This window comes from Bombus affinis, chromosome 2, assembly GCF_024516045.1.
Source record: "Bombus affinis isolate iyBomAffi1 chromosome 2, iyBomAffi1.2, whole genome shotgun sequence".
NCBI classification, from domain to species: domain Eukaryota; kingdom Metazoa; phylum Arthropoda; class Insecta; order Hymenoptera; family Apidae; genus Bombus; species Bombus affinis.
Genome location: NC_066345.1, coordinates 2,712,964 through 2,726,175, shown reverse-complemented (window position 1 = coordinate 2,726,175; position 13,212 = coordinate 2,712,964). Strand labels below are relative to the sequence as shown.

General features: G+C 36.5%; 1 protein-coding gene across 1 annotated transcript; it reads right to left on the bottom strand.

Annotated features, from left to right (window-relative positions):
• Positions 1–8,089: 8,089 nt before the first annotated feature.
• LOC126929020 (katanin p60 ATPase-containing subunit A-like 2) lies at positions 8,090–10,257 on the bottom strand. Its single transcript, XM_050745010.1, has 6 exons — positions 10,115–10,257; positions 9,755–10,004; positions 9,403–9,571; positions 9,233–9,345; positions 8,834–9,036; positions 8,090–8,676 (listed from the first exon to the last, which is right to left on the bottom strand). The coding sequence occupies exons 1-6, from the start codon at positions 10,198–10,200 to the stop codon at positions 8,292–8,294; spliced, it is 1,206 nt and encodes a 401-aa protein (XP_050600967.1). The 5' UTR covers positions 10,201–10,257; the 3' UTR covers positions 8,090–8,291.
• Between the last annotated feature and the right edge of the window lie 2,955 nt (positions 10,258–13,212).

Here is a 13,212-nt window from a genome sequence, read left to right as displayed (position 1 = left end):
CCTATAGAAAAAGCCAACCTATTTGCCAAACACTTGACTGAAGTATTCCAACCCCATTCCTCCATAGCTGCAGCGGACGTTACCGAATATCTGCACACTCCCTTCCAAATGTCCCCTCCTATTGAACCCTTCACTTCTTCAGAGATCATAGAAGCAATCAGTCGCCTAAACCCCAAGAAAGCAGCAGGTCACGACCTAATAGACAATAAAGCAATCAAGGAACTTCCCATAAAAGGGATTGCACTCATCGCATCAATCTTTAACGCTATCTTCCGCCTTGAATACTTTCCTCAGGCGTGGAAAATCTCACTGATCACCCTCATCCCTAAACCCGGTAAACCAATATATGAAACCAGCTCCTATCGCCCAATCAGTCTTTTACCTACACTGTCTAAACTATTCGAGAGGATGCTCACGAATCGTCTCCTTCCACTCCTAGAAGAATTGAAAACACTCCCAGATCACCAATTCGGCTTCCGAAAACAACACTCAACAGTAGAGCAAATCCACCGCATAACCCACATGATCAGCCAAACCCTTGAAAAGAAAAAACACTGCTCAGCGGTATTCCTAGACATCCAACAGGCATTCGACAAAGTATGGCATGAAGGGCTACTCTACAAGCTTAAAAAGATCCTACCCCACCCATACTACACCATATTAAAATCCTACCTAACCAACAGACAATTCATAGTTAAATGCCTAGGCGCCACTTCCGCAACATTCCCAATAGAATCCGACATACCCCAAGGTAGTGTCCTCGGACCCCTACTGTTCTCCATCGACACTGCCGACTTACCTATATCAAACGAGGTAACAATAGCAACATTTGCCGACGACACAGCACTATTAGCTACCCACGCAGACCCGGCAATTGCCTCATCCACTCTCCAGCGAAGTCTCGACTCCATGGAAAAGTGGTTCGAAAAATGAGGCTTCAAAATAAACGAAAAAAATCCTCTCATGTAACCTTCACGCTCCGAAAACAAACCTGCCCCCAGGTCACCATTAACAACACAATAATCCCAAGCAAGGACTCCGTAAGATACCTGGGCATGACCCTGGACAGGAGGCTAACTTGGAAAAAACATATCTCAGAAAAAACAAAGCAACTAAAGGAAAAACTAAGAAAATTCTATTGGCTCACGGGCCGACGCTCCAAGCTAAACATACAGAACAAAATAACCCTCTACAAGGCCGTAATAAAACCTGTCTGGACCTACGGAATCCAACTATGGGGAACAGCAAGTAATTCCAACATTGAAATACTCCAACGCTTCCAATCGAAAACGCTAAGATCCCTATCAAATGCACCCTGGTATCTTACCAACGAAACAATCCACCGTGACCTCAAGATACCTACAGTCAAAGATGAAATACACAAGTCCAGAAGCAGATATGACACAAGAGTCAACAACCACCACAACCCACTAGTCACCCAACTACTGGACACGACGGACCGATCTACATTTATCATATTTTATATAAAATTAGAAGGGACCTTTAAAAAATTGCATGCAACAACACACTTACAGGTACTCTTGAATTAGTTTTTCTACATGTCTGATTATGTCTTTATATGTGTATGTCAATTCAAATTTATTTTCTTAAAAGTCCCTTAATGAAAAACTAACACTTCATACTAACTTAGAACTTTTGAGTTCTTAGAATATTCTGATTTAGTCACTGGCTGTACCATAAATTCATTTACAGATATTATATTTCCACCAAGAGCTAGGTTTATTATGAGCCTTCCTGCATCATCATCGAATCCTTCTATTTGACCATAATTATTACCTTGTTTTCCAGCTATAATTTTCACAAATGTTCCTTTCTCGATTTTAACTTCTTCCTCTTCTTTTTTGGAATCTGTATTTTTCTTCTGCAATGCTACTTTGTCTGCTCCAAGACCCATACCTTTTGGTCGTAATTCTGGTATGACAGCTGCTACTAATCTGTAATAGTTAGAATAAACGATTGTGAAATAAAAAATGATGTTCTCTGTTTACTTTCCAATAAGTGATGTATTAAACACATATAATTAATTTAATCTAGAATAAAATTCATACTTTTCATTTCAACCAATTCCCTTTCCTGGTTGCCATCCCATTCCCTGTAACATTGCTACACCAAAAGCATCAATAGGAATTTTTTCATAATCTTGTAACGTAGACTGAAGAATAAAAAACAATATTTATAATATGCAAATGTAATACATCTGTGCATTGCACATCAATATGTTGATAACGTACCTGTTCTTTGCCTCTTAATGATTCATCTTCTACTAAAGGTAAAGTTAAATCATTTGTTTTAGTTTCATGTTCATTCTTTGACTTAAGTTCCTCAATGATTTCTTCCGCCGCTTGCTCTTCTAAAGTAACAACTTTATTTTCACTATCTTCAACTGGCTCTTTCTTTATTGATATTATTGGCGATGTTTTTCCATTAGATAGCTTTGATTTTGCCTCGTTAACACTAGCGTCTCCTACCTTTTCCTTATCTGCCTTCGGAAGGAAAATGTCTGCATCTATTTTATTAACAATTCTATCATGCCAGGTTTTTGAACCTAGTAATGGAATAATTAGAGATTCATCTTTTCTTTCTTCCTCATTGAAATAAAAAATTGTTTTCAAATATATATATTCCGCTATTGGTGATTTTTATAGGTTAGGTTGAGGTTATATGTTTCTTGATTATAAATTTTACTTTTTGAACTCACCCTATTACTTTAATACCTTTTTCATTAAGGCATTCAATGTAATCAACTTTCTTTTTTTCTTGTGGAATAGCATTTTTTCTTAATAGATTTCTTAATAGATTTTGCAAAACCGAAGGAAATCTTCTTTCCTTCTTCTGCTGGTTTGTTTGTTATTTTAACACTGACTTATAGATCAATACACATGTATATACTAGACATAAAGATTGATGTCACTTGAAACTATGTACATGAATCTAATATCTTATTATACTTTATTAATCTACTCACAATTACTTGCACATTACTAAAATTTCATTCCGACAATATATCAAGCGCCTGAATAAGTGACATTAAAGTAAACATATATGAGAGAGGAAATAAGAAGAACTGACGCCTATGGTTTTCTATGTTACAGAGCTAGTGCTGCACCATACGGCCAAATGCCGAAAGTGGCTAGGATATCCCAGAGAGAGTAGTGCTGCACCATGCAGTCAAATGCCGAAGGTGGCTTATGCTAGTATATATCTGTCTATACGTTTCAATCAGAAAATCGATATTATGTGTTCATGTGAAAGTTCACATTTCCTTAGGAGCTGTATTTTGATAGATTTAAGCTTCTAATGGAGCATTTTAAACGTATAGAGTATACTATGAAGTAGAGTGCGGATCATTTTATATTCATAGAAAATTTGAATGTATGGAAATGTACCAAATGCTCATGATATGCAAAAATATGCAAAATATTCAAAGTAAACCAATCATCAAAAAGTTTAAAAGGTGAAACAAATTTCTTTAATAACACCTAGATTAATTTTTATTTGTTAACGATCTACATTCTACTACGCTTTTAATTCTACCCTAGTTTATGCACCATAGCGCATGACAGCGCTATTATGTCCTTTACAATTTATTCAAGATCATTCTATTTTCAGATCAGACTCTCTATTTTTCTTTTTGCATCCTGCAAATTACCGTATAGTGATGTAAAACGAAAGCTATTGCTCGTTAAAATTTGACGTACTTTTGTTTTCATGAAAATATACATATGTTGAATTAAATAAACTAAACTATTGATAATCACATTGAAAGTATATATATTTATATATAACTTAGATTTCACAGATTTGGATTCGATATTGAAGTACTTCTTATGTATTAACGAAGAAGATAAAACATACTAATACAAGCATAATTCAACTGAGCGATTATGATAATGTTAATGCGCATCTCCGAACGTGCAGAGGATAAATGAGCAGGTAAGTTGCTCCCATCACTTTCTCCTTTGTTTCATGCAACTGTAACTCTTAGAATGTAATGTATAAATGTATATAACTATCCTTAACCGCATTGACGAAATGATGATAGACACAATTACTTGTTTGTCAGTTGAAGATCTTTTCTTTCCTCTTACTACATATTTATGTACTCTTAACTTGTCTTTTTAGCAATACTATCGCTCGTTTGTTCTACAGTTTTCAGAATTCTACCTTTTAGCGTTCTACACACGATCGGAGCGTAAATGTGCCCGTAGTCTGCCTGTTCCTATAAGCTACTTTAAACGATCATCTTTGATTGTGTTGGCTCGTAGATCATAGAGGAAGCCATTTACCTATCTTTCGGAACAAGAACTACAGTTAAAAACAGCGACCAATTGAGAACGGTAGTTAAGTCCGCGAGTAGAGGGGTGAGCGTGTTTTAGCGGCGACAACAGCACACGGTATGCAGATACGAAGCCGGGGTAAACCGGCAAGCCGTAGTTCACGGACCGTAGTAAGCGTGGTAACTCTGAACAGTCAACGACATTTGAAAGCCGGCCGCGCTCTGGAATTCAGGTAAATTTACCTCTTTTTCGTCTTAAATTTTCATTGACATTTCTCTGCTTATAGATTATTATACGGTTAGAAATGACATATTTTTGGAGATATCGAGGAATGGTACTTTTAAGTAATTTTGATTTTCATCACTCATAAATTGAACCGAGGAAATTCCATCAATTTATTTACCGGCTGTTAAAAAGTTTTAATGAAATGGGACAAATGGTAATTAGTTGCGAAAATAAGGACAGTTGTGCCAGAGTTACAGTGTTTGCCTTTAATTTCAATTAACTGTACAGCCTGAACGTGGAGATTTTGTTCCTATGTAAATGATGAGATATACGACACACTGGACTGGTTTCTCGATAGTTAACATCTAAATGGTTAAATTAGGGAATGCTTTAACAAAGTTGATTCAAACATTTGATGAAAAACCCATAATTTACCTTTCTTAGAAATAGTCTTATACTCTTACATATCTTTTATACATTTTTCTTATATATAGAAATCTAACATTTATCAAATATGTGACAATTTCTACTGCAATCAAACATCTTATTTACTCTACGTAATGAAGCTAAGTTTAATTAACTTTCCTCAGTATCTTACATCACCAGTCACGCTCTCGATCCCGCTAGCTAGGCAATAAATCATCAAAAGTCGAGTTACAATTACGTTCTTATCCTACTTCAGAGCCCCTCACCTATCCGTTATCCAATTTCCTCTTCGAAATCCCATCGTGAAACCGACAATTAACTACTGTTCATCAGCATACGTACAGTTGACGGAATCGACATAATGAGACAGCGGAGTTAAATGTTAAAAAGTTTGCATATTTTATAATTTGAATGGCGTAAGGGAAAATAAGATGTTTGATTCGCCTAAGATCGTTTCATCCTGTATGGCACCAACATTTCATAAAATATTATATAACACAATTTGGAAAACAGGGTTGAGAATCATAGTGGTGTAAGTTAGGCCATTGCCAGTTTTCATCAAATAATCTTCTGTGTTTATTACCGTAAAAATAGATTACATCTGTTCAAACCGTGGAAACAGAAATGGTAGAGAATAAAGTTACGACTTAATCGGTTCTGAAACCAAAGGGAAGATATGTTTTAGAGTAAAAATGAATTCAAACATTCGGAATTACGACTTAAACCACTACGACATTGAATTTGTCGTATGAAACCTACGCGTTGGGGAACGTGTTGAGGATGTCCCGAAACGTAGTTACAAATTAAGACAGGTCCGCGAGGCTAACTGTAAAAGAGCGAGCGTAACTGTGCGGAGTCGATGTTAACGGAGAAGATCTTCCTGCCGAAGATTTGTTCCGCTATGTCTAGACGTTCTATCCTTTGTTTCCTCGTTGCATTTTTTTACTTTCATTTTATCGCCACGAACAATGTTGCTCGTCGTGCTCTTAACCGTGCAACAGTCGGACAAAAACCCGTTCTACCTCGTATATAGCGTTCTGTTCGACACGGTCCACGAACTTACGGACAGATTTTTCGCGATTAAAAGAACAAGATAAGACAATTTCACGGTGATCTCATTGTTGTATATGTATACGGAAGTCCCATGGTTGTCGAAGTTTGTGCAGTAATTCTTCTTTCTCTTTCTCTTTTAATTATCGTTTTTTGCAGAAGAATGACCGTGGTGTAGAACATGATTGATGTTGATGGTGTAGTAATGGGCGGTGATGCTTCAAACGTATATAATACACTTGAGTTGTATCAAGCATGTTTTTACAACTTTGAGTCGGTTTTACGTGTTCTCATGTTATTGTAACGATTAAGTTACCATAAATATAGCAGTTTTCCCAATGGATCCACGCGTCGAGAGAAGCCATATCACGTAAAACATACATTTCCGTATAATGTTGTACAAATAACAGTCTAAGAAGAGTAAACACTCTTTATTACGATCATACATGTATATTGAAAATATAGCGATCGTTGCAACGTTATGAAAAATTATTGCAATGAAAAATTTTGACGGTGGATACGTATCGTTAGCAGATGATTCACAAGTTTCGAATCGTCTGACGGTACTGGTGCGTTGAACTTTCAGTGGTTGCGCGCGTACGCGTGTCGAGTCGAATTCTAGTTCGATTTCGCTATGGTAAATGTAATCGAGTGAACAATCGCGCTACCGGGTCTACGCGTAGTCCGGAACTCGGCGCATAATGCCGCGGAAACGGGCATTACAGGTCATTCAGAAGTTACGTCTCATAAATTAAAATACATAGAAGAATGGCAATTACATTCTCCTTTTTATTATTTATATTCTATTATTAGAACACGTATCATTTTTCAAAATTTTCCTTGTAATCTACAATTGTTTATGTTATCTTCCTATTGATCATCGACTTTGTCATTTGCATGTCTCATTTTCCTCGTGTTCGGCATTTCAATATCAGGGAACGAATTTGTATCTTCTACATGAAATCATCTCTTTAATTTCAGATAGACGAATATGCGGCTGCTTCTGTTCCAAATATCTCCGTTACTGTGCCTGTTGACGGAAATCGGCGCGGCTGGGATCGGTAAAGCATGGCAGATCCTGCCATACGCGACCGATTCCTGGAATCACCCATCATGGCCACGGCTCGACTCTTCCGCGTTCGAAGTTCGCAGCGTGAGCGGGATTGGTCATCTCAATCCCTTGTTTAATTGTTGATTTTTTTAAATCTTTGTTTATTAATTCCAGATTTTTTACATATTTTTTTTTTACATGATTTTCTTCCAGAATAAACGCTGAATTCTGATTGTAGGGTGGTACAGGCAAAAGTACCGATACGCGACGGTACGACATAGCCATGCATTATTACATTTTCTTTCTTTTTTTTTTTTTTAAGATTATTATTGTAACTTAAATTTAAGCCGCTGTTACGCTGTGCTTATGTGCGATATTTTAATTTATGTCCTGAAAGCCTGGACGCAAAAACAGGACAGTTCGTTAGCGTAGGAGGGAACTTCTTCGTTAGACTGAACTCTGTTGATTGACTATTGAAAGCGCAAAGCGTAATAAGTTATAGTAATTCTTTTGCACGAGATTAAATAATTCAAGAGCGTTATTTTTTAGTATTGATTATTTATTTTAAACATTGAAATTTACAATAAACATTTAGAATTTACAACAGAATTTGGCTAATAATTCAGTTGTATGAGAAAAATTTCAAGACAATTATCGATACATAATTCGACATCGCATTTTCTGCATTCTCTTATTTTTCTTACAAACGACACATTTTCTTCTCGATAATTAGATGCGACTGTCCTCGAAACAGGTAGACAATTATAACGAGACATTATTGGCATTTGCTTACTGCCGTTACTAAGGAATACATTCATATTTATCTCACATAAATGTAATAGTATTACTTCTACTTGATCGGAAAAATCGACAAACGCGTATATCTGTCCTTAGGCCATGCGGAATACTTGCAAAAAACGCATATATGTGTTCTGAGTCTACACCCATAGCTTTCGCCCGGCGCATATACGCGCCCATACATGCGTTAATAAGATAAGAGGAAATAAAAGACAGATTATCGATAAAATACACTAACACATATGTAATACGTGGATATATTACCACTCAGATTACACATATTATATATTATAAGGGAATACGTATACCACGTATACATATATGTAGAACGAACATTTCAAACTTGTTTATAGCGCGTGCGCACACATACATGCACGCACACGAACAATTTTTCGAACGATAATTATATTAATGATATATATTATGATAACCATTTATATTTTTTAAAATATGTTCTTATGGCATACATATTTATTCCACGCTTTATATCTATCCACATCCGTGACTGTAGGTGACATTGTTTTTAACAATTTTGCTATTATTTCATAATTCTTTAATTCATATTTCAAAGTCGTAACAGATGTTTCTTTTTTTTCAAGTTTTTCCCACATTGGACTTATTTCTAGCAGCCATGCTTGCTTACAAAGCAATTTTATATCCGCGCAAGAATATTTTTCAGTAGATTTTATTATGTGGTTTACAATATCCATATTCTCTAATAACTGGTTGCTAAGGTATAATTTGAACATATCGAGTCGAGTAACTTCATTTGGTAATGATACGTATATTTTCTTTTCGAGGCGTCTGTGTAAAGCTGCATCAATGTCCCTAATAATATATTTACAATAAATATTATTGTTCTGTTATATTAATAATAACGAAGGAATATTCCGAACAACACAATAATTAAGATTAAGATAATGAATAATTATGATATTAAGATATTTTCTACTTAGAAAACATTGAAATAGCGTGATATACATACCAAGGGCAATTAGTTGCAGCCAAAAGAACTACATTAGAATTTTCGTTAGATACTAATCCATCCAATCTAGAAAGAAGTTCTGATCTGAATCTCTTTGCAGGTTCAGACAATGTACAGTTTACTCCTTTATTTGTGCCTATCCAGTCAATCTCGTCGATAAAAATAATTGTAGGCGAATAATTATAGGCAAGTTCAAATAAAACCTGTTCAGTTTAACAAATGTATTTATTATTTATTAAATATTATATTCAAAATTCCTTAAATTCATTGTTTCATCACGAACGTAATATCATTTCGTTTTCCAAACAACTATTCTATTTATATATGAATGACGACAAATAAAAACAAATCTTTTTAAACCTAGAATCTCTTCTTCATAGACAAAGGAAATCAACTTACACGGATATACTTCTCGGAATCGCCTCTCCATTTGCTCACCAATGAGCTGGCCGTTATGTTAAAAAAGGTGCATTGGCATTCTGTTGCGACTGCCTTCGCCAACATCGTCTTCCCTATTTCGTAATTGATTGTAAACATGTACGGGAATGAAAGAAATACGAGTATCTTACCTGTACCAGGTGGTCCGTATAGCAGAATACCTTTCCAGGGAGAAAATGGGCCATTAAAAAAGATAGGGTACTTAAGGGGATACACAATGGCCTCCTTAATAGCAGATTTACATTCCTCTAGGCCTACAATGTTGTCCCAATATACATTTAATTTTGTCAGTATGATTTCCTGCGACAATACAAAGATGAAATGGCGCATAATCTCCGTATTAATTTCCGTAAGTGTTATGTAATTCGTTATTTAAAGCTTTACTGAAATCCCTGCGTCATTGATATACAGTGGATTGTTTATCGATAGGTATTTTATTTTTAAAAAGCTTTACAATACGTATATTAATCGAAAATAACTTACGCATGAAATGTCTTCAGCAATCTTCCGCAATTCCGGATTGTCTATATAAAGCTTCCGAGCCCGTTGCGATATCTTTGATTGCGTGGATTGTTCCATTGAGACGTTAAATAGCTCTTCTGATGAAGCTCCATCGCTTTCATTGGCGAAAATTGGTGTCACTGTCATTGCGAGATTAATATCATCCGTAGCGTCACCCGTCATCTTCTGTTGTACATTCCTCCCTTTCACAGACTCACTTCTCGTTTCTTTGCTAACAGATTTGACACGTTTTACTACTTCTTCGAAGATTGAATGATATTGTAATCGATACGTTGAATACGTTGAGAACGTTGAATAGTGTTAAATAATTTAAATTCTTACACTTTGTTCGCATTTGTCATTTCCCTCGTCTTTATTTCCTTTTCAGTTATTTTCTTGCACAATATAGGATATTTTTGGAATTTCATCTTGTAATAATTTTCATATTCTGTAAGAATAATTTCCAAATCGACGTTGTCGCAGACTCGATATTTCCGAGGTAGACGAGCTTCCCGGATTAATACATCGCTAATGTCTACATATCTAAAAAATATAATTTTTAATTCATTGAACAAATTTTATGCTATGAGTACACACTATACGATAATCATCAATTAACTGTTTTATTTCTAGGTAAGACAGACAAAAAGAATGTACTGTCTATTTATTATTATATAAATCCTCGGCGATAATATTTTGCCTTCTGCTTTTTAATTTCCAATTTTTAAAGTTTGAATTTATATATATTTTCATTTATAACTAGTTAATCTACGTTATCGATTGAGTTATTCTATAACTACTGAGTTACCGATGTCGATTTTCAAATTTTGGTTCCTTCCCCTCTTTCCGCACTAATTTCTATTTCGATTGGTCACCGATATTATTCGAAAAAATTGCAACTAAGAAGATATCTAAATTGCAATGTACTCACCCATTGCGTCCCAAATAATCACATATAAGGTACAATATGTTCCGATTACGTTCCGAAGTACGACTCTCCTCCTAATGCGACATTTATTTTTTTTATTATTAACAATAATTATTAATAATATAAAGATTTTCATGCAATTTTCTGTTACATTGCGAGTTTAATCAATTTGTTACACATAATTTTGTTATCTACCATCTTGATACGTGCAAAGATAAATCTTAATGATATATGATACAGCGTAAATGGTTATAAATAATTAATTATTGACAATAATTATAAGAATTATCGAAAGAAAAAATCATAGATACTATGTGCGAGTGTAAAATATCACAAAAAATGAACAACAATTGTGAAAAACGCAATATGGCAAATCAATGACAAAACACACTCATGACTGTCATGGAAGTTCCAAAGTCTAAAATCTAGAATATTCCTTACCTCTTTTCGCAAATTATAAGATATCTTATTTGTGGTACCTTGCAGCGATAAATCACCGTTCATTGTGATAGTTTTAAATGTGATAATGATATCCTTGTATTGACTATCGTTTTTCGATAGTTACGAGAATTTTCGTTTATTACTTTGAGACAATCCGTCACTTCCTTTCTCTTATAAAGTTTCCCTTCAACTCCGTTGAAAACTGAGCATCAAACAGGAGACGAACGATTTGTTGTCATGGCGATGTTGGTTCACGCATAAGCAGGGTGCGAATATAATGATGGAATAGTCGAGTCCTGTCTACTGTATAGTAAGATGGATGCGACATGGAAATAGAAAGAGAAGGCTGTATATAGGCATTTCCTGTCCTTGTTTAATCAGGCATGCACACTAGTGGACACTGACGGCGCTCGTTTACCGTTGTTACATATTTCCGGTACAAGTACGCGGGCATTAGAGAAGGACGGAACGGTCTCTCTCTTTAGCCCTATATCGCGTTTTTAGTTCGCTCACGCGCTCTGTACTTATATCTGTCGGACGCACGTCAGGATTGGGGGTGGGGGTGTTCGGTGAATCTTCGTTGGAATTAGCCATAGGTGCGGTGTAACAATGGTTGAGTTTATTGACACAAATTAGGGAGATTTACAGCGTCGATAGATAATCGCAAGGTTTCGATATTCGCGGCACTATGACAATGGTCTCGGCTCCGGCAACGTTTCCGCGGTCAACGGATACTGGACTTTACCCTTCGTTTGCGTTTAAGTTACACTATATGTTAGAGCACGGGGGCAATTATTTCGTATACGAAAGACAGGTCGATTACTGATGAGATCGCACTAGAGAGTGACTCTCCGTCGCGGTGACGCTGTCGAAGAAAACTATGATGGGTGTGCCTAAGGGCACGAGATCATCGGATTCGCGGAGAAAAGTCTTCGCTCGAAGGGTGAGGGAAATTGACGTTGCTGTTAATTGGTCAATTTCCATGTTGGTGGTTAGAGAAAGATATTAGCTGTCCTTGGGGAAAGTTGCTAGCGAGAAGCGTCGTTCGTGGAAGGATAGATTTCTCTTATCTTCCCGTAGTCGGGGCACAGGCCATTTGTCTATTTGAGAGACTTTGTGTAATTGAAATTTAATATTCGTAGCGGGTCCTCGCCCAGCTAAACATATACTGTGAAGATGCGTTGGCATCTGGCAATCGTCTTACCCGAAGGACAAAGTCTGCGTGTGGCGAGCCACGGGACAGAAATCGTTGAAATGTTTACCGTCGTGCCCCGTCCCAAGTATTTCTTTTAAGGAAAGCTATAGAGTTACTTCATGCCTCTGTTAGATAAAACGTTCATCCCTTGACCGCGACTACGTTCGGCGACCGGTTGTCACCTCGAGCCCGAGCTCACTATCATAAATTTCGAATAAGTACAGTCGGATCGAATTACAACAGTTTCTTAGTGCGGCTATGATGAAATCTGGATTACAGCGCTAAGGGGGTCCTCCCACCGCTCCAAAGGGGAGGCTCCGGTGTTCTTTCATCTCCGACACGGCCATTCTGACTATCACACGTCCTCGGGTGGATCTAAAATATTGGGTTTTCCTAATATTAAACTTGATATAACTGGTATTTTGTTCCTTTATAGTTTAGCTAAATTATATTGTACTGGTTTCTTTATGGCTTAACTAACTGTCCAAATAGGTCAAGGGCCCAGGTTAACAACAAAAATTTCGATTGGATGTTCAATGATAAAGTAGGGAAGAAAAAACACAAAAGTCAGTAGCATTATGATTGGTATTCAAAGCGCCAGTTGCATCTTGTGAGTTACCGGTCAGACCGTAATAACATGACAGATCATTTTCGATTTCGTACACGGATGAGTCTCAGTTTGTTGGATCCTATTACCGCACTGGGCGTGTGTGGAGACACTGGGTGCGGGTGCATTGATGTAATAGGCGTGTATGGAGACACTGAATGCGAGTGCAGTGTATGGAGACACTGAACACGAGTGCATTGATGTAATAGGCGTGTATGGTATCACTAGGCTTATGTGGGAATGCCGAATGCTAGTGTGTATTCGCACTA

Bases quoted from the DNA above. Each gene is read 5' to 3' on its own strand.
- LOC126929020 (XM_050745010.1), bottom strand. From the start codon at position 10,200: ATGAAATTCCAAAAATATCCTATATTGTGCAAGAAAATAACTGAAAAG. The intron at 10,005-10,114 runs GTAAGAATTTAA...CAAATCTGTTAG, and splicing joins ATGACAAATGCGAACAAAGT to CAAAGAAACGAGAAGTGAGT. The intron at 9,572-9,754 runs GTAAGTTATTTT...GTATTGTCGCAG, and splicing joins TTGCTGAAGACATTTCATGC to GAAATCATACTGACAAAATT.